Source organism: Phacochoerus africanus, chromosome 3, assembly GCF_016906955.1.
Source record: "Phacochoerus africanus isolate WHEZ1 chromosome 3, ROS_Pafr_v1, whole genome shotgun sequence".
NCBI classification, from domain to species: Eukaryota; Metazoa; Chordata; class Mammalia; order Artiodactyla; family Suidae; genus Phacochoerus; species Phacochoerus africanus.
The window spans coordinates 67,589,807-67,616,523 of NC_062546.1; the positions used below are offsets into that span (position 1 = coordinate 67,589,807).

General features: G+C 44.7%; 1 protein-coding gene across 1 annotated transcript in view; it reads right to left on the reverse strand.

Annotated features, from left to right (window-relative positions):
* Positions 1–2,801: 2,801 nt before the first annotated feature.
* The window catches only part of KIF5C (kinesin family member 5C), a 166,169-nt gene continuing 142,253 nt past the window's right edge, over positions 2,802–26,717 (reverse strand). Inside the window, exons 23-26 of the mRNA XM_047771966.1 lie at positions 24,831–24,935; positions 22,604–22,820; positions 21,018–21,131; positions 2,802–5,850 (exon numbers count right to left, since the gene is read on the reverse strand). Coding sequence (XP_047627922.1) covers positions 21,025–21,131; positions 22,604–22,820; positions 24,831–24,935 — 429 coding nt within the window. The 3' untranslated portion in view covers positions 2,802–5,850; positions 21,018–21,024. The remainder of the gene's footprint in view (positions 5,851–21,017; positions 21,132–22,603; positions 22,821–24,830; positions 24,936–26,717) is intronic.

Below are 26,717 nucleotides of genomic sequence, written 5' to 3' on the forward strand. Positions count from 1 at the left end.
GGGTTTGAAGGGTCCTGGAAAGAGGGGATCCAAATAGAACCTCCTTCCACACAACGGGAGCCAACCAGGTGGAGGATTCCAACCTGGCCGCCACAGCGTAGTGCAAGTGGGAAGATCCACAAGGGTTGGGGTTACCTGCAAGGCTTTTATGATTTTGAGTACAACTAATCACACAGAAATGGGTGCTTTCTCAGCAGATTGGCTGAAGAACCACCCAACACCAAAGGGAAAGTAAAAATCCCATGGCTCCGTCTGCCTTTTGTCAAGTGAGCCCACATTTTCCTCTGATGAGATACCTCCCACTCCTGTTCTACTTATTATGTACATAAGACAAATCACAAGATGTAACCTGTCACAAATGCTGGAATTAAACCTGCCAATACACACATCACTGGTAATTGCTTTGGCAGTTTATAGCTTCAGTTCCCCATTCTCCCACAGATGCTCAGCTTGTAGTGCTTCCAAGGCATAGCCTGAGCACGGCTCAGAGCTCAGAACAGGAAACCTCGAGAAAAGCTCGCAGAAACCCAGGGAAGAGTGGGTGTTAGTGCAGACGTGCCGCATCGCAGAGCTGCTGGTCCTGGAACCTATGGGGTCACTTCCCAGTGATGCTGAAATGTTCTTTGCAATTGTGTGCTTTGTGATCAGGACTGCTTTCCCATTTTAAATAAACAGGCTTCAGCCTAAATATTCATCCACTGTGTTCCAAGTTTTACTACATAAATCACCTCTAACCATCTGATATCTGGTAACTGTCTCCTCCAAAATCAAGAAGATGGAGAAATAACAAATTCAAGGAGATGGATAAGATAACATAAAAACACATCATCTGCAGTGCCCTCAATTCCATTTACAAAACCTTTATTTAGTATCCATCCTTCCACTTTTTTGTTTGTTTGTTTTTTGTTTTTTAGAGCCGCACCTGCAGCATATGGAAGTTCCCAGGCTAGGGGTCAAATCAGAGCTGTGTATTCAATCTACACCACAGCTTATGGCAATGCCAGATCCCTGACCCACTGAGCAAGGCCAGGAATCAAACCCACATCCTTATGGATACTAGTTGGGTTTGTTTCTGCTGTGCCACAAAGGGAATTCCCGCATCCTTCCATTTTTAATTGATGAAAGCAGTTTAATGTCTGGCTCTCATCCAACTTTAATCAAACCAAGAGTGAGAATGAGGGTGTTTTACAAATATAAGGCCATGCATGGTCACAGGATTTCAGTGGAAGAAGTCTCTTTGTTAAGAGAGCAGCTAAAAATAATCCTATCCTGCTGTCTGTTATTCTCTGAAGGCTTCACACCCTGGCATCCTCTCACAAGATCTTAGCCCTGTACATTAATAGTAATAATCAGTAGATTAAACAGGAATACACCCCAAACCTTCAAAAAAAAAAAGGCCAATAATCTTTCCACACATGCAGAGCTCTGAGAATGCTAATGAGCTGGAACATATTATTAGAGTAAGTGCCTTTCTCGGGCAAGAAGAAATTCAGAAATTCACCTCATACACTGATCTATGAAGCTTTAACTCAATCCTGCTTTTTAAAAAGTTAAGACACTTACTGACATCAGTGGCAGTCTTTTTAGTGCTGAAGGAACAAATGTCAGGTTTTCCTGATTCTTCAATGAAAAAAGTTAAAAGCGGATATTAAAGCAAAGCAAAAGACAAAAAGGTGACGGTGGACTTTGCTCAGGCTTCGAATTCAAGCAGCTGCTTCCTAAAATGAACTTCATGGCCAGAAAATGGCCCATCTTCATGCCAGCACTGAGGCCTTTAGTGAGAGAACCTTTAGGATGACTCAAATAAGAAAAAACAGATCAGGGAGCTCCCAATGTGACTCAGCGGGTTGAACCCAACTAGTATCCATGAGGATTTGGGTTTGATCCCTGGCCCCACCCAGTGGGTTAAGGATCCAGCATTGCCATGAGCTGTGGTATAGGTCCCAGATGCAGCTCAGATCCGCTGTTGCTGTGGCTGTGGCACAGGCCGGCAGCTGCAGCTCCCATTCGACCCCTGGCCTGGGAACTTCCATATGCCATGGGCGTGGCCCAAAAAAGAAAAAAAAAGAAAGGAAAAACAAACAAAAAACCCCAGACCAGCCAAAGTTTAATTCAACTTTATTTTCCACTTTTAGTATTTTTCAAATTATACAACATGCAGTCTGCCAGAGTATCCATACATCTTCATTTTGGAACCTAGAAGACAACCAGATTTTTCCATGGGCCAGGAGAGAGTTACTTCCAGATCTTTTGTTACATGTACTATATTACAGCATGATTACTTTATATAAACTGCCATTCTCCCCCCTCACACCACCAAAACAAATTTGTCCACAATTTTTTTTAATGAAAGGTACTGTACAGATACACAAAGCCCAGAGAACACACATCTGCAGTACACATGACATCCTTTACAACTAGACATGTATAAATTCTACAGAATGCCCTATTCCCCTTATATCTGCACACAGTAAAAAGTATTTTAAACTCATAGACAATTTGTAAATGTGTAAGCAGACTTCATGGAGTGGTGCCTCCTTCAGCTATTACGTGGCCCTTATCCAGTACTCTTAAAAAGTTAGTGTTCAGTGAAGCCATTTTAGAGTGTGATGGTTCCTTGAGCTTGGTCAAGATATTCAGGGTGAGAGAACTTCTAAGTGACATCCTTCCCCTGCCCGCCCCCTCCTGCCCCTGCCAATGAAAAACTTCCTAAGAAGTCACAGAGCAAGAATCTAAATGTCTTCTGCTAATGTCTCCTAAAACAAAACAAAACAAAACAAAAAAAAACACTCCAAAGAGGGGACTGTTAAGAATTTTTATTTGCTTTCAGTTATTTCTCTAGGAAAGAAGTGATAATCCCCCCATGAGTCTTGGTGATGGCTGAGGCTGGCTGTGAACAGAAACATCACTTCCTCATGTGAAGTTAGGGCTTCAAAAACTCTCTAGATGCTACATTCTAGACAGACATTTTTATTTCTTCATTGATCCCAGTATTTCTACAAATTCTAATTTCCTTAATCATACGATACTATTTCCTTTAAAAGTCTTAATCCACACTTCTGTTCTGTTCTCCCTACTACTTGCCATTCAACAAGGCAAACTGGACAGCATTGGAAGAGAAGACGCATTTGTACAGAATTCTCTAGTAATTGACCAAAACACATTTGGCATTAATATTTTTTCAGTCTCCACCATAAATGTTGATATCTCAAAGAGCATTCCTCTAATTTAACAATCCACCATCCTGCAGGGAGAGATTGTGTGTAGAAACCATCCGGTTATTCTTTTACAGCATCAAAGAATAAATTTTCAAGAAGTAGCATAAAATATAAAATTATTCATAGAGGAGAAACACACACACACACACACATACACAAGCAAAAGAGCAGCATATAACCAAAATATAATCATAGGCTTAGCCATTCAGAAATGTGGTCTTCACATCTGGAGTACAAATGTAAAGGTACAAGAGTTCAAAAAAGTGAAAATTGCATGAATGTGGCTCTTAACAAAAGCGACCTGTAGATATAGTCCTGATATTACCTTATTATATAAAGTAATGTTTAGGGATCCATGTGAATATACCATATAATTCATTCCAAGGATCTGCCTACCTTTTAGTCACAGTGTAGGAAAATTAGTTTAGAGGTCCTATAAAGATTAAAGCCAGGTGAACTGACTGGCTGATCAGCACCTAGCACAATTATCTTTAAGAGACGTCAAAGCCAACTTTCTCTGTGAGTAAAAGTAAAGTGAATTTTAGAGATCAAGAAATATGGAACTACAAGTGAATGTTTCTTTTGGAAACATAAAAGGCCCAAACAGCCCTTCAGAATTAGAAAAGAGGTGCCCAGGGAAAAATCACTTTGGAAAATAGTCTAAAATAATCTATTAAAACAAGAAGGCCCAAAGAAAGAATTACTGACCTTTGTTCTATTTCCAAATATATAGCTGAACAGTTGCAGGACAGACAGCAGTGGTGTGACAATTTATTCATTGGCAATCTTCTCAAAGACTAATGTTTTAACTTCCAAAGTCAGGGGCAAACATATTAACAGCAAGGTTGTAATTTATGGCATATGCTGATAAAGTTTGCAAAACCTGTCCTGCAAGGATCCTTCTATCAGGTGGCAAACAGCATTTGAGCAGGTATATTGGGCAAGTACTAGCAACAACAGAAAAAAATCAAACAGAAGAATTTTGAAAATGTAAATAGTTGCAAAATTATCACTTTTATGAAATAAATACTTCAGTAGAATTCACCCTCTTCTCTCTACCCCCAAACAAAACAAAACACACATAAACAAAGTACAACATTTAACAAATAAATTAAGTTGAAGCGCTCTTCTTGGTTAGGGAAATCTTACACAAGAAGAGTTTGGAAGTCAATTCAGTCTTTAGTGCTTCACACACACACACACACAAACTACCACCCACCAGTGATGAGAATGTGAAACGTCTCTCTCAGCATAATTTCATTCCAGTGATGACAGCAGCAGATGCAGCCAGTGCTCATCCAGGGCAGGCACAACCATAGGATAGGTGCTTATACCGAGATTGGTTTGGTTGTCATTGACTTAGCCTTCAAATTGATCAAAACAAACAGCAGCACACAAGACTAACTTAATGAATCTTCATTGGCATCCCTGAAAAGTTGACTACTTGGAAATTGTTCATTTTAAATATGCACAACTGGAAATAAGAGTGGCTTCAGCTTTAGATTCATGTAGTTGAATAAAACAATAGCTGGCTAAGAAAATCCGTCCACATTGATTTCCTCTAATTCTGCCTAAGATGAAACCTATCTCTTTGATGCCAAAGAGAGAACTCAGTCAGCAAGGTTGGGTTAATATAACAACTTATTCATGGCAACTTGTTCATAGGCACAAAAACATGTCAATGACTTCCCCCCGAGGCTCCCTTTTTCAACTGCTGGAATGGTCCTGGATTTCATTAGCAATACCCCCTCCAGCCTTAGGATGGTTCCCTAGAGAAAGAGGCCATCCCCCCATGCAAGCTCCTGTAGGATCAGGGAGGAGGAAGCAAGGAGGGGGTCAGCCCCATTTTCTGTTTGTCCAACTTCACAGCATTTTCAACACTTCTGAAGGAATGATGCTCAAACTGGGCTGGCTGAGACTAGTCACTGCAGGTTCAATAGCAGGCAGCTCAGAAGTGAATGTTATGACTTCTTGCATTTACATAAATGTGTCTGAGTGAACAATTTCTACATCACTACTGTCAGATTGTTTTTCTGTCTCTAAGAAATTTGCTTTGCCTTTGAACAGGTGTCATACTAAAACATGTATTTTACAGATCCAAAGATGAGACCAGGGTATTCAAAATGTGTCTTTGGGGTGGTTTGTTTTGGAAAAGTGTTCAGAATGAAAATTGTGAACTCTATAGCAGCACTTTTTTTGTTCCCTAAAAATATAAAGTAATGTGTTTATTTTACAGGAAACCAGACAGTTGCAATGGGCAGGAGGGGGGGCCCTCCCCCACCTCCACGGCACTTGGTTGTTTCCCCCAGGGAATGGTGTTTGCCGGGATGGTGACTGCTGAGAAAGGAGGCTCCGAGGCCACCCAGTGACCACCCAATGCCAGCAGCAATAGGTCCCAGGAGTAAGTGGATCTTCTGTAATTGTCCCCTTCAGATATCTCAGGAAGAGAAAAGTCCAAGCACACATCTATACACAGAGAAACTCTACACAGCTCAAATATCTGAAACTGGTGTACTGCAGATGGCTGGGATAAGCAAGTGTAAAAGAAAATGGAAATTGTGTAGGAGAGAAAAAAAAGAAAGGAATTTTGGTGATCAATGTAGTCCTTGACATGCTACGTGGAGAGTCATATCTGTTGAAAGAGAACCAAAGAGAGAACATAGGAGTTAGAGAACACAATGGAAATTCACTCCTCGGGGGGAAAAAAATTCACTTTAGATATTTAAACCAGAGCTGTCCCAAATGAAATACCGTGTGAGCCATGCATTTAATTTTAAAGCTTCAAGTGAAAAGGGACAGGTAAGATTAATTTTAATAATATATTTTATTTAACCCCATACAGTCAATATAGCCTCACTTCAACATGTAAACCCATATTAGGTTCTGAGATAATTCACTTTATAAGATTACTACTGAGATAGGGCACAGTCTTCTCCCCACAGTGTTTGCCATCTGGGTGTATATTTTGCACTTTCCACACATCTTGGAGTGGACTTGGGCACGTTTCAAGTGCTCAGTAGTCACATGTGGCCATTGACTACCGAGTGGACAGCACAGCCTCCTACTTACTGCTTTTGCTCTAATATTTAGCCCTGACAAGAGTCTTTTCTAAAAGTTACTGTCTACTGAAACTACAGATACTTGGAGAAAACATAATGCATTTTCTCATTCCTCAGGGAACTCAAACCACCATTTCTTACTTGCCGGCACTTTAAGGTATCCAGGCAGGTCAGACACATCCCCTGACCCAGGCTCTCTCACGAAAGAGGCTCCCAGTCCTGAAAGGTATGCTTCCCCTCCACCAGATGATGAAGTTACTCGGTAGACCACCACACTGATTTCACTCCATGCCCCCACCAGAATGTTCATCTGATCACAGTCAAGTCTCCAGGATGAAAATTCACTAGTCCTGACTCAGAGGCCAGCCCCAGAGTGGCCTCAGTCAGCCTTTGGACCAACTCCAATCAACTCAACTTTCACGGTCCCTGAAAGTTGTCACAGGGACTGGGCATATATCCAGACACAACTACAATTCAAATAGGAAATGTGGTATGTATACACAATTGAATACTACTTAGCCATAAAAAAGAACAAAATAATGCCATTTGCAGCAACATGGATGGAACTAGAGACTCTCATACTGAGTGAAATAAGTCAGAAAGATGAAAGACAAATGCCAAATGATATCACTTATATCTGGAATCTAATATACGGCACAAATGAACCTTTCCACAAAAAAGAAAATCATGGACTTGGAGAATAGACTTGTGGTTGCCGGGAGGAGGGGGAAGTAGTGGGGTGGATTGGGAGCTTGGGGTTAATGGATGCAAACTATTGCCTTTGGAATGGATTAGCAATGAGAGCCTGCTGCACACTATGCCTAGTCACTTATGATGGAGCATGATAATGTGAGAAAAAAATGTATACATGTATGTGTAACTGGGTCGCCATGCTGTACAGCAGAAAAAAGATTGCATTGGGGAAATAACAATGAAAAAAAATTACAAAAAAAGATACACGTACCCCTATGTTTGTAGCAGCACTATTCACAATAATCAAGACATAGAAACACCTAAATATCCATTTACAGATGAATAGATTAAGAAGATGTGGTACACACATATATATAATGGAATACCTACCACTCAGCCATTAAAAAAGAGTGAAAAAATGCCATTTGCAGCAACGGATGCAGCTAGAGATTATCTACTAAGTGAAGTAAGCCAGAAAGAGAAAAAAAATACCATATCACTTATAAGTGGAATCTAAAATATGGCACAAATGAACCTACTTACAAAACAGAAACAGACTCACAGACAAAGAGAACAGACTTGTGGTTACCAAGGAGAAGGGTGGGGAGGGAGTGGGATGGACTGGGGGTTTGGGGTTAGTAGATACAAACTATTACATTTAGAGTGGATAAGGAATGAGGTCCTACTATATAGCGCAGGGAACTATATCCTGTCTCTTGGGATAGAACACGATGGAGCATAATATGAGAAAAAGAATGTATATATATGTATGACTGGGTCACTTTCCTGTACAACAGAAACTGGCACAACTTTTTTTACTTTAATAAAAAAAAGAAAGGAAACACATGGGAACTGCCAAGCACAGGAAGTATAAAAAACACTAAGTAAAACCCAACTGCTCTTCTGATTTTAAAAGAACTCCATATAGATACATAATGGAATACTATTCAGCCATAAAAAAGAATTAAAATTTTTTCTATTTGCAACATGAATGGACCTAGAAGATATCATGCTTAGTGAAGTAAATCAGACAAAGACAACTAAGGTATATTATCACTTATATGTGGAACCTGAAAAAATAAAACAAACTAGTAATATAACAACAACAACAAAACAGACTGATAGTGGTTACCAGTGGGGAGAAAGAGCAAGACAGGGGTAAAGGATTGAGGAGTACAAGCTACTATGCATAAAATAATAAGCCACAAGAATATATTGTGTAACAAAGGGAATATAGCCAATATTTCATAACTATAAATGGAGTATAATCTATAAGAATTTAAATTCACTGTGTTGTATACCTGAAACTGACATAAAATTGCAAATCAACTATAATGTAATCAAAAAAAGAACTCCAACCTGATACATCATGCTTTCTCTTTTTGCCTGGAAGGCTTACATCCAAAGTTAGTGCTCAACTGTGGTAAATATCTCACCTGCTACAATGCTCTCTCCCTCTCTAATTTTTATTGTCTTCACTCTCCTGATTTATGTGTTATAATATTGTATGCAAATTCACATTTTTGTATACATAAGCAGGCTATAAATTATAAACAAACAAAAATTCAATGTGGAAAGGGATTTTTAAAATAGATAAGAGCCAAGTGGGTGGGGATAAAAAGAATAAAGAACAGAAATTGAGTATAAAAAAAAGAGAGCACATTCCTTTTTAGAATACCACCTCTTTCACGACACAAAAAATAAACATTCAGTGAGCTCATTTGATAATGACCATTTCTTGCTCCAACAGTGCAATTGCTCACAATTACAAAGCTGCTCAATTAAAAGTGGTTTAAGCAGCCTTATATGGTACTATTCCCATCATTTTCAGAAGATTTGTCAGAGAGATTTGTCTTTGGGAAGAGCATCCTCAGCCTCTCTGGCGAGATTCTGTGCTTATCATTAGGACCAGAAATGAAAAACCTGGCTGTCATTTCAACCCATTTTGAGCTGAAAACCAAGAGGCTCAGGAATGCTTTCTGAATATGACCTGTAAAACCCTCATTTCACTTTTCTTATGGGTTCATTTTCCTAAGCACACTATCTCAGAATCATTTGTGGGTTGCCCTGGTCATGAGATGGTCGTCCTGTGTGCCTGGAGGCAGGGAGATACCAAGAACATACCTGAAACTGTAGGATTATGGCTTAACATGATGACTGCAGCCAACCCATGATGACACAGCCAAGCACCTGACACACAAACTCAACGGGGTGGTCTTGATAACTCCAGCAGACCATGAAGTGACATGGATTCCACAGAAGGCCTTTCATTCCAAGCCCCTTACTCCTCCCAGCGTGCGAGATTCGACATGTTCTGGCTAACAGTTTGGGAGAAACAGGGGGCCACAAAGGAGGCCTGACCTGCTTAGTTTAACCCCCTGGAGGAGGGTTTGAGAGAACAGATTGTGAGGGGCTCTGAAAGGAAAACACAGGAACTCCACCAAAAAAAAACCCGTCCTTTATTACCTAGCAGTGCTCTTTCATCCTTAGTTAGACATCTTTATGGGCCTGTCTGCCAAAGCAACCTTTTCAGTAGGCCCAAGAAAAATGGATTCAACTAGATACTCCCATCTATCCCCCCAACCATCTAGATGTTCACCTATGAGATATCAGGGAGAGAATGGATGTAACATACACCCAAGAAAAACCATCTCGGACTGCTCTGCTCTAGATGGACTGGCCATCTAGAGAGGTTGGTGAGTCTTAAGAACATTTGTTTTTTTCTTTTTAGGGCCACACCCACAGCATATGGAAGTTCCCAGGCTAGGGGTCGAATGGGAGCTACCAGCCAGCCTACACCACAGCCACAGCAACACGGGATCGGAGCCATGTCTGCGACCTACACCACAGCTCACGGCTATGCTGGATCCTTAAACCACTGAGCATGGCCAGGGATCGAACCCGCAACCTCAGGGTTACTAGTTGGATTTGTTTCTGCTGAGCCACAACAGGAACTCTGAGAACATTTAAAAGCCAGTTCTGCTGACCCTCCTTTGATGGTTCAGGGAAGTCAACTCACTTGCCTAAAAGCATGGTACTGGACCACATGACCTGCTAGTGGTCTGCCCCTGGGCTTCTGCCCGACTGGAGGTGGTAATTCAGAGGGGCAACAAGTGACCAGTTAGAAGGAAATAAAGTTGCCTTTCTTTAGAAGGGGTGGGGAAGGCTGAAGAAAGGAGCTAATCATACATGGGTTTTGCAAGGAGTTAGAGATTGTTTCCCTCCCACTTTGGCTTACGCAGTTGCGTGCAGTGGATTTACGCTTAATCCAAACAGCACACAGTTTTATCTTTCCTTTTGCCTTACCATTCTGTCCCCACATTACAAGAATTACCAACTGCACCTGACATATCATGCTGAACAGAAATGGGTTCATCTTCCAGGAGCACCAGTCCATCTGCTGGGGAGGGGCAATTTTGAACTCATAACTCTGAGAACTATGCATCGAGGAGAATGAAGTCCAGCAGCCACTGCATGGGAGACCAAGCGAGGAATTCTTTCTCCTAGGTCCTCTGGGATGCCGCCCTTTGAATTCACAATGCTAATTTTAAAGTGCCCACCTTTTCTGTCTTTTCTCCCTAAAATTCTCCTTCATCTACTCCTTTTAGGCCTGTCTCCATGGCCACTATAACACTGGCAAATGTTTGTCAGGGCCTTTTTTTTTTTTTTTGGCTGCATCCAGAGCATGTGGAACTTCCCAGTCCAGGGATCAAAACCTGAACCACTGCAGTGACAACACTGGCTCCTTAACCCACTGAGCCACATGGGAACTCCTCAGGCCTAATTTTTGCCAGGCATTCTTCTATAACTTTTCACTCTCCTTTCAATTCCCAACACAAACCTGTGATTGAAGGTACTGTGATCAGAAGTTCTCCATGCCACGGTTTTCTTAGCTATTAAATGGACAAGAATCTTGTCTGGAGTGACAAAGCTAGTCTTCTTCAGATACTTCAACTAAAACAACACACTAGAGCAGAGAGGAGACAGCAGCAGCAATGGGAATTCAGCTGTTGTCTATTAAGCTTAATTATAGAGATCTGTGAAACCACAAAACAGTGCCATTCTGTTTTTTGTTTTGGAAAATGATTACTTTTCATTAAAAATGGCATTTGTTTTTCTTTGATTATTTTTTTGGGGTGGGCCATGCCTATGGCATGCAGAAGTTCCTGGGCCAGGGACTCAACTTGAGTCACATCAGTGACAATACCAGATCCTTAACCCACTGAGGCACCAGGGAACTCCAAAAAATGGCATTTTCTTTCTTTTTTTTTTTTTGGTCTTTTTTAGGGCAAAGGATGTGGCAAAGGATATGGAGGTTCCCAGGCTAGGGGTCAAATCAGAGCTGTAGCCACTGGCCTATGTCACAGCCACAGCAACGCCAGATCTGAGCTAGGTCTGAGACCTACACCACAGCTCGTAGCAATGCCCGATCCTTAACCCACTGATCGAGGCCAGGGATCGAACCTGTGTCTTCATGGTTACTAGTCAGATTCATTTCTGCTGAGCCATGACAGGAATTCCTGGCATTTGTTAATAGAAATACTACTTTGAGTGTTTTGATTTCAATTTCTAACATAATACCTATAGATAGACGTAACCCAGAAATACAAAAGTTCTTTGATGTCGTCAATAATTTTTAAGAATGTCAAAGGTTCTAAGGCCAGGAACTTTGAGAACTGCTGCAGAGTATACTGGAGTTCTTGGTCCAGGATCCACTACTAACAAGGTGTCAAGATCTTGATGGTTCACTTGGCCTCTTTGTAGAACGTCCAATAAAGCTGGGCTCGACAGGGACCACAGGTGATCACGAGGGCTTGCTCCATGCCAGGCATTTGTCTAAGCTCTAAGATATTCATGTATGTGATCCACACGGTCACCCCATGAGTAGGTACCATCTGGCCACGTCTTACAGATGAGGACATGAGGCCCAGAGAGATGAAGTAACTTACCCAGGACCGGGACAAGCTGGGATTCAACCCCTGGTGGTCCAGCTCCAGATCCTGAGCTCCCCCAGCTCCCCTGCCTGTAGCAAAAAGTCCCCCTGCCTGCATATTCCTGTGACTCAACCATTTAACAGCTAGGATTTTCCAAGAGCCCCAGTAGTTTTAATGTAGACCATGTGTGTGGCTTCGGGGTTCCACATGACCTACTGTAAATGAGGCTTCTTGGCTTCAAAGAGCTAAATCCCAAAGCAGCTCCTCTCTCATCCTCCATGCAAACCCATTTTTGCTGAAGGCAGAAGTCAGCCGGTGCATCTTATGTCTACATCTTAAAAATGTGTGATGAAGAGTTCCTGTTGTGGCTCAGTGATAACGAACGTGACTAATCCATGAGGATGTGGGTTTGATCCCTGGCCTTGCTCAGTGGGTTAAGGATCTGACATCACTGTGGCTGTGGCATGGGCCCCAGCTCTGATTCAGCCCCTGGCCCAGGAACCTCCATATGCCATGGGTACAGCCCTAAAGGGTCAAAAATAAACAAACAAACAAACAAACAAACAAACAAAAACGAAATAAAACTGTGTGATTAGGATATCAAAAACAGGAGAAAGGTCAAGGCAAACCCCAACAATGGTGCAAGGCAAGTTGGATGGAGGTATTTAGGACAGAGAGAAGCAAAACAAGAAGGAAGACAGAGTGTGTAAGAAAATCCAGTATATAAATGAGTAGCTGCCAGCTGGGGAAGCTCAGCCTGAATCTAAGGACATACCAAGGACCAGACAGAAGGGCCTTGTTGTTCCAGGTAGTCCAGAGCTTGAGAGAAAACTCCATTCTGCCTGAGGTGGGGTGAGGAATGTGGTGGAGGAAGAGGGGGTGGGGCTTCTGAGAAGGTGGAGCTTTCCCAGTTCAAAGAAAGAAGAGCCAGTGGCCTAAGTGGACTTTAGCTGAGGATAGTGAGTATGAGGAAATGACCAGGGGCATTTAGAATCAAGAAATCTGAAGTTGACATAAAAGGCTGGAACACACTGGAATTCCTACCTTTATTTATTTATTTATTTTTGGTCTTTTTGTCTTTTTAGTGTCGCCCTTGTGGCATATGGAGGATCCCAGGCTAGCGGTCTAATCGGAGCTGTAGCAGCTGGCCTACACCACAGCCACAGCAACACAGGATCTGAGCCGTGTCTGTGTCTACACCACAGCTCACGGCAATGCTAGATCCTTAACCCACTGAGTGAGGCCAGGGATCAAACCTGAGTCTTCATGGATGCTAGTTGGGTTCACTAACTGCTGAGCCATGAGGGGAACTCCCTGGAATTCCCGCCTTTAATGCATACTTGGAATTTCCCTGTTTGGGTGTTGCTCACTGTGACTAGACTTCCTGCAGAAGGTCTTTTGTGCGTTCCCAGTGTCTGGCCCGGGTGGCAGGGTGAAGATCCTGAATGCAGCAGGCACACAGGCTACATGGGCTCCAGGAATTCAGACCCTCAGTCACAGATAACTGTGTTATGGCAGCAAAAGGAAACCGGTGAAAGCCCGGGGATCTTTGTTATACATGTGCCTTCAACCCACCACTTAAGATGTTAAAGGTATTCTTTTTACTAACAATTTTTTTTTTCTTTTTTTGTCTTTTTGCCATTTCTTGGGCCGCTCCCGCGGCATATGGAGGTTCCCAGGCTAGGGGTTGAATCGGAGCTGTAGCTGCCAGCCTATGCCAGAGCCACAGCAACTCGGGATCCGAGCCGAGTCTGCGACCAACACCACAGCTCACACCAATGCCGGATCTTTAACCCACTGAGCAAGGCCAGGGATCGAACCTTCAACTTCGTGATTCCTAGTTGGATACGTTAACCACTGCGCCAGGACAGGAACTCCTTATTAACAATTAATAATGTAGTCACAATAAGCTCCCAAAGTGGTGCAACCAGAGTCAGAGCCATCGTACAGTGACTGTCAGTAACCCAGGGAATGTCCCATAAACCCTGAGAGGCAGGGATAACGGACTCCTGGGCTCCTGACAACCTTCTGTAGTTACATTCACCTGGGTCACCCTGATGTAAACTACAGAAGTGCTTTCCCAGGGCTGTTTTCTTTATGCCTCAAAATGAGAAATCACGGTGTTAAGAAAAAGAAAAGAAAAAAAAAAAAAAAGAATTGTAGTATACTTTAAGAGCCCTGTGAGTCCCTCTGGTTCCACCACTGAGATTTTACCAAATATACTATCAAAGTGTATCAAAATTTTATTAACTAGGATATGATTTCCAGACTTGATATATATGGTTTTTAATAAAAGTACAGTCCTCAGAGTTCCAGCTGTGGTGCAGTGGGTTAAGAATTCGACTGCAACAGGTTGGGTCCCTGCAGAGGCTTGGGTTCAATCCTGGGCCAGTGCAATGGGTTAAGGATCCAGTGTTGCCACAGCTGCCACATACGATTTGATCCCTGGCTTGGGAACTTCCACATGCTGCAGGTACGGCCATAAAAAATAAATGAAAGTACTGTGCTCGAGATGCCAATTTTCACCTACATCAACAGAGAGGCATCCTGGATCTTTGGTTCAGTTCACAAGTTTTTCAACTTGACGTTTTTCTTGCCATGGACATCTGAAGCATAATGTGCGTTTTCTATATTATCTGGCTGACTTCCTTGAAACCTACTTCAGCCCCATACTTGCTTTATGCTAAGACCAAGTTGGTGCTTCTCCCCAAAACTTTCGTCTTCGGGCTAAAGCCAGACTCAATAGGAAAATGCTGCATTCCAGCCATGAGAAGACAAAATGACTTGATTCCACAGTGGTTTTTAACAGAGAAAGTGGGTGAAAAAATTGTCATGTCTTCATACACACGCCAAACTAGACCAAACATCAAAAGACTGCCATTCGTTAAATTAGTAAAGCTGAGTAAAGGCTGGTGATTGAGATTTTGGAATTTAAATTTTTTTTTTTAATGGCCACTCCCACGGCACATGGAGGTTCCCAGGCGAGGGGTCAAAATCAGCTGTAGCCACTGGCCTACACCATAGCTACAGCAACACAGGATCTGAGCCACATCTGCAACCTACATCACGGCTCAGGGCAACATGGGATCCTTAACCTACCAAACGAGGCCAGGGATTGAACCTGCATTCATGGATGCTAGTCAGACTTGTCTCCACTGTTCCACGACGGGAACTCCTTTAAATCTTGTTTTCAGATTTGTTTTTAGATTTGGTTTGACTTGAAGTAAGTTGAGAGAGTATATACACTTTTTAAGCTACAAATATTTAAATATTATAAAAATAATTTAAATAAACTGGGAATATGGGAGAATTTTATCTCCTTAAAAGCACACTATTTACTACTCAAGTTTGAGAAATAACAGTCTACATATAGGAAAAACCAAGACAATTCTGCCACGACCAAGTGTTTCACAAGCCATTTCGGCAATGCCCCACTGGCGCCATCTGGTGGGCACATTTGAACCGGCGCCCACTGGCCCTGCCAGGGAAGAAAGCAGAAATCCAGGAAACTCCAGGGCCCTCATAACCAGGTTGCTGAACAAGTACTCAAAAGGTGTCTCTATTAAACAAGGTGCCTTGAATAAGTACTCAGCGCCAAGGGCCCTATTTCACACCTCTCTTCAGCCTGCAACCCCCCCTCCCTCCACACTCTCAGCTGATAACCTGCTTCTTACTTGCAAGAAACACAAGCTTCATGAGATCCCTTTCATCTCCCTGCACACCCCAGCTACCAGCACCTGTACTTTTTACTCCACCTTCCTGTAACCTTAGGTGCAGTGTCACCTCCACTTATGTTCTGGTTTGCACCACCTCTCAGGAAGCCAAAACTCTCTACCTGTGATTCTTACATCTCCTAAGTTATCAATTTCCTTCCCAGCTGGATCATTACCATCAAGGAACAAATAAGCTATAACTGCTTCCACCTTAAAACAGAAAGGCAAACCCCATCTTATCCCCACATAGGCCACCTCTCTGCTTGGTCAAACAAAACTCCAAGCTGCACGTGGTTGCTGGCTCTACTTCCCCACCCCACCCCCAAGCTCTCTGGGCCCTCCTCCCCTTTCACTGAAGCTTAGATTACTGCCCTCTGCCTTTACCAAAGTCAGTCTCTGTGGTCATCTTCCTGGAGCTCTGAGTGGCCTCTGGCACAGCTGCCCAGCCCCTCCTAGGAACTGGGGCTCCGCTTAGCCTCCCCAAACCTCACAGTCTCCTCTTCAGACCCCTTTGCTGGGGCCACCTCCTTTTCCCAACCTTTCCAGTGGCCAGCCCCTGCTGGTCTAACTATCCCCACCTCCGCCTCCCCCCACCCTCCCTCCAGGTTACCTCCTCTAGGCCCACAGTCCTAAGTACAACCTACAGGCCATAACTTTACAGTCTCAGCCCTGGCCTTCTCCCGGGCCCAGGGATCCCACTGCCTTCTCAATACACTGCATGGAGGGTAAGCTGGGATGGACATCTAAGAGGCAGCTCGTGATCAGCCAAACTCTACTCTTCCATAAAACCTGCTCATTGCCCGATTTTCCTAGTCTTGGCTAAAAGATAACAATATTGACCTGGTTGCTAGGGCTCCAGTCTAGGGACCACCTTGGATTCCCACCCACCCTGTCTCCTCTCCCCTTACCTTCTGCTCTCAAATAGGCTGACTCTGAGCATTGGCTGCCACCAACTCAGCTCACTGCAATACGGGCTATAGTGGCAACAGCCCCCCAGGGGAGCCCCTGCTCTAACTCACTCCACCCCTATCCTTACTCTAGAGTCCAGCTTAGGACGATCTTTCCCAATCTTAAACCTGGTCCCACCACTCCCATGCCAAAGCCCCCACTCTTAGCTTACACTTGAAACTGCTCACCTTGGCCTCCAAGGCCTCATTTATCTGGCCCCATCTCCCTCCCCAACGATCCTAACTACAATGGCCTCCCTGTTCTCTGTGCTCCAGTCTTATCGGCTTTCCCATGGTTCCTCAAATATGCCACAGTCTGACTCACCTTCCAGGGAGTGTCTGAGCCCATATCACTGCATGGTAAGCATTTCTCATCATCTAGTTCTCAGCTCAAATGTCACCCCTTCCTCTAAATAAGTGTCTTCCATCTCTATTCCATTAACCTGTTCTTATTTCTGCGGCACATGGAGGTTCCATGTGTCAGCAGTTGAGATCATTGCGACAGGACAGACACACTTCTTTGTCTTATTTATTGTTAAACCAAGTACAGAGCACTGCACTGCGAACCTCCAAGACAGCTGACATTTTGTTGAGCACTTGCTATGGGCCAAGCAGCTCCGAAGCATGGCCTCATTTAGTGCCTGTGTCAATGCCGGGGATGCAGGGGAAAGCTCTGCCCCATTTCACAGACAGGAAAACCAACTCTGTGATTAAGTAACCTAAAGAAAGTAGAAGACCAGACACCTGACCCAGAGGTCCCGTCCAGAACACTTACTGCTATTTGAAGTTACCTTCTTTATTTGCTGTCTGTCTCGCACCAACGAGCCTGTCACTGCATGAGAACAGAGCCTCTTTTGTCTTATTTATTGTTAAACCAAGTACAGAGGAAGCACCAAATGCTTGATCCCATTTGGCGGGTGAAGAAACTGAGGCAGAAAGAAATCAAGCAACTCACCCGGTGCCACTAGGAACAGAGTCAAGGCCAGGCCTGGAATGAACATCTGCCCAACCCCATATCCTGCGTCCTTAGCTTGCTGCACTGCACTGCCCTGTGTCCAGCTTTGCAGTTTGAAAAAGATAAGGCAGCCCCCCCACATACACCCACCCCCAGCCTGGATTTGAAAGAGATGAAATAAACACTGCCATTGTCCTGGGTTCCTTTGATTTCAACATGCTGGCATCTTCAGCTGCTCTGAAACTCTGAGCATAAGCCAAAGGATGCATTGTGAGTAAATCCCTCAATGAAGCAGCAGAAAGAAACCCCAAAGGTGCTTAGATGCTGCCCAGGTATGATGTGCCACTCTGGCTCCAACAGAAGGGCCAGGACGTGTTGGCAGTTGAGATCACTGCGACAGGACAGACACACTTCAGAACAAGAAGCTAAAGAGCAGGAAAGATCATCTCAAAAAGGTTTTGATCCTAGCTACGCAGTGAATTCTGTATTTCCAATTTTTTTTTAATGATTCAGCATCTTCCTCACTTCCAATTATAATTCCTCACTCCACTGGTTATCATCTTTTTTTAAATCTCCATTGAAAAACACCCAATGATTTTCTTAAAAATAGTCAACATTGTTCATAACTTGGAAAAATCAATGATAGTATCTGTAAAGACCCTTATATTTGGTCAGAGCACCAAACAGGATACCCAGACATGGGCCTTCTCTTCTCAGGGGTTATAATATTGTTACAGAGACTGCAAACTATTTTATAAGAAAACACTGAAAATTAAAAGAGAATATAAACCAGCATTCATCAGTCACCCACTGTGTGCCAAGCGCTGCACTGTGAACCTCCAAAACAGCTGACAATTTGTTGAGCATTAGCTATGGGCCAAGCAGCTCTGAAGCATGGCCTCATTTAGTGCCTGCATCAATGCCAGGGATGCAGGGAAAAGCTCTGCCCCATTTCACAGACAGGGAAACAACTCTGTGGCCATGTGACCTGAAGAAAGTAGAAGACCAGACACCTGACCCAGGGCTCCTGGCCTAAGCCAGGCTCCTCAACCCCACCACTGTCCCCACACCTGACAGGGGACCTGCTAGTTTGGTGACATTATGAGAAAAGCTCTCAGCTACAGGAGTTGTGGGAATAAATCAGGTGGGTGAAGGAGGTTTCGATTTCAGATAAAATCATCAAAACCACTCATAACATTCTGAGTTATAGAATGACACGAATGGCCAGGATGGGTGAGGTGGTCTTATTTCGAAGGTCTTGAACGTCTCACCAGACCTATCGATTTTCGATCTTCAGAGTGAGAAGTGGACTTACAGGCGGTGAACAGTCGACTTGTGGCTGTATGTACCTTAGTTAAATGTGGGCCAAACAGGCCTTCCCAGGAGTGCCTGAGGAGAGGGACCCTCCACTGCACAGGCTCCGATCCCAGAATCCCTGGGCTGGTATGTTTATTAAGAGCTTGCTGGGAGCCAAACACACACACCACCTGTTGCTTCTATCAAATGGGTTGATGCGGATATTACACCGAGCATAGCACTGCTGCAGATCAGGTGTGCAATAAATGCAGGGTTCTGGCTGCCACCCTAACATCTGATTCCTTGTCCTCAGCAAAAGAATGCTACTCTTATTTGGGACAGTGATGTCCTCAGCCTTTAGCCTCCTGTGAAGCCATGTGCCTCAGTTCTGGCCAAAGGGATGGAGGCATCAGAGTTGACTGGGCTTCCAGGAAGGCAACTTAAAGGAAGCCAGTTCTACCGGGAGCTGCTCTTGCCTCTTCTCAGCCTCCTCTCTGTTGGCCAAACATGGCACATAGACCAATAGCTAAAACTGCAGGAGTCATTTAGGTGACCTTGAAGGAGGAAGGTACCTGCTGAAGACAGTGAATCTAAATTTAAGAGGCTATCTTTCTGTTGTCACTATAGATTTCATTCACCAGCCACTGACAGACCACACTCAAGTGTCCTTTACATGACAGAGAAATAAACACCCATCCTATATAAGTCACTTTAGGATACTTTAATTTTTTATGGCCACACCTATGGCATTTGGAAGTTCCCGGGCCAGAAAGTGAATCCAACCTGCAGTTGCCACCTACACCACAGCTGTGGCAATGCCAGATCCTTTAACCCACTGCACCAGGCCAGGGACTGAACCCACGCCTCAGCAGCAACCCAGGCTGCTGCAATCAGATCCTCCTTAATCCACTGCACCACGGTAGGAACTCCTAGGACACTTTAGGCTGGTAGTTCTCAAAATTTGGTGGCTAGCAAAGTTACTTGGTAAAAACCAACCAAACAAACAAAAAACAGAGGCCCAGGCCCTGTTTATGTCAAGGAAAGCTAGATGATGCTGATGCCCATCAAAATCCGAGAACCACTGTTTTAGGCTTTCTGTTCCAAGTTGCCCAAGTTACTCTTATGGTTCCCTTCAAGCGTCAACCCCAACACTGATAACATGCAGTCAAAAGCACTTTTATGACATCTGATTTAATTTTATTTCTGATTGAAAGCAGAGATCACATCTGATGGGGTGGCCCACCTCCAAGGTCATTCCCATCCACCCCTTCCCATGGGCTACCTCCACTGGCCCTGCTCCTTGGCACACTGCCTGGGGCAGAGCAGGTGAACACTGTCTGGGTGCAGCCCCCAAGCTTCCTACTTGGAAGTGTTAGTCTGAGCCTTAGCAATTACTGTTGTGTCCCCCAAGTTGCCCTTGATCACTACAGCTTCCTTAGTGAGGGCTTAGACTCCAAGGGCAACATCTGGAGACCCTCCTCTCATTTCCTGGTCAGAGTTTCTCTGAACAGATTTTTCCGGCCACCTAGCTGTCTGCTTGCCCTGCCCAACCAGTAACCTCTTTATCTCAAGTAGAGGGCAGCAGGCTTGCACTCTCCGTCTTCTCTTTTCCGAAACACACCACTTTTTATTTTGTGCTGGTAGAGCAATGTCAGGCATGTGGATTGTGGGGAGAGAGATTTTCATATCATCTCAAAGAAAAAAGTGGTCAGGACCCACCTGGACATCGATTTGCACAATTCATAAAAACCCCATTTGTTGAGTTCAAGTAATAACTATAAAAATGTGATTTTCTATTACCTAGCTCTTTCTTTATAATCAGTTCCTGAGACTTAAAGTAACCACCCACGTCTGCCTGCTCTGGGTAAAAGCAGCTGACAAACAGGTAATGCCCTTCTGGCTGCCAGCTACAGACAGGAGTCCCACAGACAAAAGGAAGCTCTGATGAATCATGTACCACACCCTCCCCATCCCCAGAGGGCCCCTGGTGCCAGGTGGCCTGGGTTAGAAGACCCTGAGGCTCGAGACGGAGTTGAGGGTAGACCCTGGCCCCTAATATCCTGAACCCCCGGCGTCCGTCCTGGGGTCAAGCTTAATTCCTTCCTCCCCACAGGTCCATGCACACATGGCTGAGAGCCAGGCAGGGGCAGAGAGCCCCAGAGCTGCCCCGGACAGAAGCCACACCTGACGCTAAGGACTCACTTCGTGTTTATTTCTGGTGGTGAGTGGGGTTTGAAGAGCCGCCTCCTCCCCCTCGGATGGCATGGACAGCCGTTGGAGACGATGCCGGGTAGTGTCCAGGGCGGATGGGCTTGGCTGCAAAAGAGAAGAGACATTCAGAAAGGGCTTAAACAGCTAAATCCAGACACATCCAGGTTACACACGAAAACCAAGAAGCACAGTTTTATCAACACGACAATTCTTATCAACCACCAGACCTTTCTGAAGACAGGTGGTCTGCCCTCCTATTAGTACAGTTAGCTAATCCAAGCATGTCCTCCAAGTGTGTAGAGGACAGAGAGACTTTATATACCAATTATTTTGATCTTGATTTAAGAAAAATTAGAAACAGAAGTTCCCTTCGTGGCTCAGCAGTTAATGAACTCGACTAGGATCCATGAGGATGCAGGTTCAATCCCTGGCCTCGCTCAGTGGGTTGGGGATCTGCACTGCCGTGAGCTGTGGTGTAGGTCTCAGATGAGGCCCGGGTCCTGAGTTGCTGTGGCTGTGGTTTAGGCTTGTGGCTGTAGCTCTGATTCGACCCCTAGCCTGGGAACCTCCATATGCCTCAGGTGCGACTCTAAAAATACAAAAAAAAAAAAAAAAAGAGAGAGAGAGAGAAAGAAAAAGAAAAATTAGAAAACAAAGGACTCTTTTATCTGAGGCAGATCCATAGGTTCCCCTTGGGTTCCAATAGCATCTCCCTGAAACTGGATATAGAAGTCTGCCTCTGATGCATTTTGAGTCAGGAAAAGGGCCCAGAGTTTTCAGCAGATTTTCCAAGGGTATAAAATCCAGTAAATGCAATGAACCACTAATCTAAGGTATGATCTTAAAACGAGAAACATGAAGTTGCTGGTTTACAAAACATCTATTTGCACAGCAATATCTGATGAGAAATAATATTACATGTTATTGGAGGTCTTTCAACTAAGAAAGAAAAAGAAAGAAAGAGAGAAAGAAAAAGAAAGAAAGAGAGAAAGAAAAAGAGGGAAAGAGAGAGAGGGAGAGAGAGAAGCTCTCTAGAGAATATACTTAAATCCCTTTTCCTTACTCTCCTTCCCTTTCTCTCCTGACAAGTGGCCCCACCAGCTACACTCTCACTCTTTGCATGGGTGGAACATGCAAATCTAGGTCTTGAAGGGGTGGACATCCAGGTCCCCTCACCTCACTCACTGAGGCCAGGTCTGGCTCTCTCCAGGGTATTTCCAAACCTGTCCTTGCACGCAGTTCCTTCATGGTTCCGCCTGGTGCAGAACAGAAGGGGCCTTCAGGCTTTGCTGAGCAAGCCCTACATTCTGTTATTTCTGAGAGTATTCCCCTGTTTACAGTCAAACACCTTTGCCTGTAGCCAGGGTTGGTCGGCTTCTCAGCTCAGCTCAATAGCTTTGAAGATAACAAAATGTCCCTGTAATCTCTCAGTGTAATAAGGAAGCCTGTTCCCCGGGAATCTCATCCTCCCAAGATGGGCACCGGGTACTGGGAAGCTCCAGGAAGGCTGCCCAGAGCATCCAAGCAACCTCCCAGCTCTGGCCCTTTATCAAGGACCCAGGTGAGCGCACACGTACCAATCTGGGCCGAGTGGGCCCTCCTGGCCATGTTCTTGGCTCGCACGGCCTCCTTGATACGGTCTACCTCCTGCTGGTAGCGCTTGCGGTCCCGCATGGCATTCTCCTTGGCCTCTTTCAGTGCACTCTCCAGCGCCTTAACTCGCTCCGCTGTGGCGCGCAGGCGCTTCTCCAGTTTGGGCAGCTCACAGCGCAGGTCTGCATTGTCCCGGACGAGCTACGGAAGGAAAGGGGGGCAGTTACTGGGTTGGGAGGAAGCGAGGTGGCAGGAGGAGCAGACCCACCTGGGGGCCCGAGGAATTGACAGGAGAGCAGCTAGAACCACACACACACACACACACACACACACACACACACACACCCCTCCCCCATACATCAGCTTGGAAAGTCCCTATCACCATAAACTCTGGGAATACCCAAGGAAAATAAAACCCCCATACCCTGAGACTCCCGCTTGCCAAACAAAGGATTCATGGGGTGCAAGGAAGTGAGCGAGGAGTGTAAGATAAAATTAAAAGCCATTTCTAGCCACAGGAAACTTTCAGGCTTGGGTGGGCTTTACTTCCTTTTTTGTTTGAGTTGGGAAATAGCGGGTACTTGGGGGAGAAAATTGACTATCTGCACAATGGCATGTGAAAGATTAAAAAATGTGAAGCCAGTTCAAAAGCGCTCAGTGAAAGGCATGAATGTCCTAGAGCCCTCTGAAGGCCTCCTTGCAAGCAGGACACTTTGTCAACACCAGCAACGGCTTTGTATCCCACATATCCAGAGGCTAACAGGCAACTGATGGCTACTGTTCTCTCTTTCATTACCTAAGACCCGCAATGAAGAAGGGACAGGCAGGCTTGGAGTTCCCATTGCAGCCCAGTGGAAATGAATCCAACTAGTATCCATGAGGATGCTGGTTCTATCCATGATGAGAGTTCAATCCCTGGCCTCCTTCAGTGCGTCAGGGATCCTGTGTTGCTGCGGCTGTGGTGCAGGCCGGCAGCTATGGCTCTGATTTGACCCCTAGACTAGGAACCTCCATATGCCCTGGGTGAGGCCCTAAAAAACAAAATAAAAAAAGGGACAGGCTTGCCCTGGGTTAAGAATGGGCTCAAGAGCCAGCTCTGTTATTCCCTGGCCACCTGACCAGGAGTAAGTCATTCAACCACTATAATAACTACATACTACATATTAGGACAATTGTGGAGAGCTCAGAAAAAGTTTTGAAAATCAGAAAGTGCTATATGAAGGCTGGACTATTGCTGGGTCCACACTTGTCTTCTTTATTCTGGAATCCCCACCCAGGACCAGCTCTGGTGCCCAGTGGAGAGTAGGTTTCTAATAAATATTCACTGAATTCATGAATAAACTTATTAATGAATTTCAGAGCTCTATTTCAAGTTTCCCAGCAGTTTCAGCTTTTCTATTTCTCATCAACAATTTGCTTGAATGACTTCAACCATATTGAATCTGTCATCCTCCCTTTGAGGCAAAATGCCATCATCAGTAATGTTGAAGAGGACATAACAGGTTAAAGAGAAATGACATCCCCTTGGCCATGTGGAAGGTGGACCATTTTTATCAGATTCCAACGCCTGAGGATTTAGGGAAAACTGTCATGAACATTCCAGCCTTTAAACAGAAAGGAGGCAAATAACCTACCTAAATTATTGGTAGGTTTGGACATGGTTGTTGCACTCTGTCACTATAGTCAAACTTCAGGGCATTGCAGGCACCTTAGAAGATGCTCAAGAAACAGGGGGACAGAGCTTCTGGTCCCAGTTCTCCCACCTGTGGGATGAAGCCAGTCGCTTCCACTCTCAGTATATTTCCTCAACCATAAAAATTAGGAGCCTGATCCAGCTCAGTGGCATCACTCTGCATTCAGTGGAGGCTTTGGGTCCACAGAAGGTCCTCCAAGGTGTCGTGAGAGACACTGAGGCCAGCTGGGGTCCAAGCTTGGACGGGAGGCAGGATGAAAAGACGTGACCGAACAACCCACTTCCCAAACCCCAAAGAACTGTCAGTTCCTTATATGTGGCTTCCACTAAAGAAAGGATTTTATATCCAAGGGAAGTCACTGAAGACTGAAAGAGTTCAAAGGCCTTTCCAGTGCTGACATTCTCTGGTGACAGACGGCTCTTTTCCTTCTGTAGCTTCTCTCACTGGGGCTAAATCCAGTGGTGCTTCTTTCCAGGAGAGAAAGAGAAGCAGAAGGAAGCTGGTAAAACCCTCCTACCTGTTTGTGAACTTTAGTGAGCTGCTCTAGGTTATTCTCCAGGAAGGAAATTTTCTGCTTCTGGGCGGCACTTCCTCCTCCATCGTCACTGTCCAGCTCCACGCTCTGCATCAATACCAAGGGGTCAGAGGGACTGGCCTCCACACCGCCCACCCTCAGCCCCAGCATCAAGCAGAAGTTTGATGGGGGATTTTTCTTTAGAAAAAAATCCCCCATCTTACTATAGGCTATTCTGAAAGCGAAAATAAAGAGAGGTTCTAAAAGTTTAGACTCAAGAGTCTTCTCAATTTCCCTGAATGGTATCAAAAGCATTAGAAGTGTTAGCATTATTTTTTAGTGAGATTAAAAAAGGAAAAGCCCTTCTTTTGAAGGATATGGATTAGATACACTTCTCTTTGTGAAATATACCTCTCCCTGGCAGGTAGGTAAGAAGAGACTATTCTTTTCAAAAGGAAGTGTTCCAAAACTCATTAAGAAGAACTAGTATGAAAATATAAACCTAAGACCTCAATTTCATTTCAAACATCACAAGTGAGGCAACGAGTCATCAAGCTGTGGGCAGGTGTCTATGGTCCCACTGGGAAGTCCCAACAGCTTCTGCTTGTCCCTTCAGCTTCCAATTCCATGAAATTCCTCAGTGAATCCATCTCAGGCTAATCACAGCATCTGCCGTTCTGTGCTGGATCAAGTCTCCAAATTAATCAGACCTTGAGATTGACAGGAACACCATTCTCCCAGCACTGCCACACTGGGTGGCCAAATAAGTTGTGAAATACGTGTATAAACACATCCTGGAGTCCAAAAATGGCAAAGCATGCTTGCTTCGTCTGACTACAAAAAGATCATCATTTTTCTCTTTCTGAGAAGTGATGGCAATATCTCAAACTGGTCTTAGTCTAAATCCAGGGTTCTCAAGCCCAGAGGAGGGTTTGTTAAAACTCTGATTGCTGGAGTTCCCCTTGTGGCACTGCAGAAATGAATCCTTCTAGTGTCTACGAGGACACGGGTTTGATCCCTGGCCTTGCTCAGTGGGTCAGGGATCTGGCCTTGCCGTGAGCTGCAATGTAGGTCGCAGATGCGGCTTGGATCCTGCATTGCTGTGGCTGTGGTGTAGGCTGGCAGCTGTAGCTCCAATTTGACCCCTAGCCTGGGAATTTCCATATGCCACAGGTGCAACCCTAAAAAGCAAAAGAAAAACAAAACAGAACAAAACTCTGATTGCTGGACCCCCATGCTAGTCTCTGAATTAGCAGATCTGGAATGGGTCTGAGAATCTGTGTATCTAGCAAGTTCTCAGGTGAGCTAGTGCTGCTGGCCAGGTGACCACACTTTGGGAACCACTGGTCTAAGAGAAGGTCCTTCCTAGAGAGTTTTATATTGTGAAGTTCACCAAGTCTGAGCTGAAGCTCTGCACCCTCCTTGGAACACCTCCTCCTCCGACTGAGCCATTTCCTTTCTTGTCCTAACCTCTCTGGTTTCCGTCTCCATCACCTCGGCTCTGGCCCCTCTCTCTTCCCTGGTCTGGGTTCTCTGGTCATTTCTATTTTGATTATGGTCACTACCTCCCTGCCTGATCATAGCCACTCAGGCCTTGAGATTTCCTGTCACCTCCCCCCACCCCGCCACCTGCTTTCCTTATTTTCATTCCCAGGCCTCCAAACTCACTAGAATCATGCTGTCAGGCATCACGGCAAATCTATGCTCTGACCCTCAGCTGGGCACCCCCACCACTGCTCAGCATCCTTTTAACTCATTTCCAGCAACCCCCTCACAGCTGCCTGGGCCTCCTTTTGTCTCCGTGAGCTCCCCATTATCTTCTTTCCTCTCATCGAGGGCTGAACCTCCAAGTTAACTGAAAAGGTCAGAGTCAGTGGATGCATCTCTTGC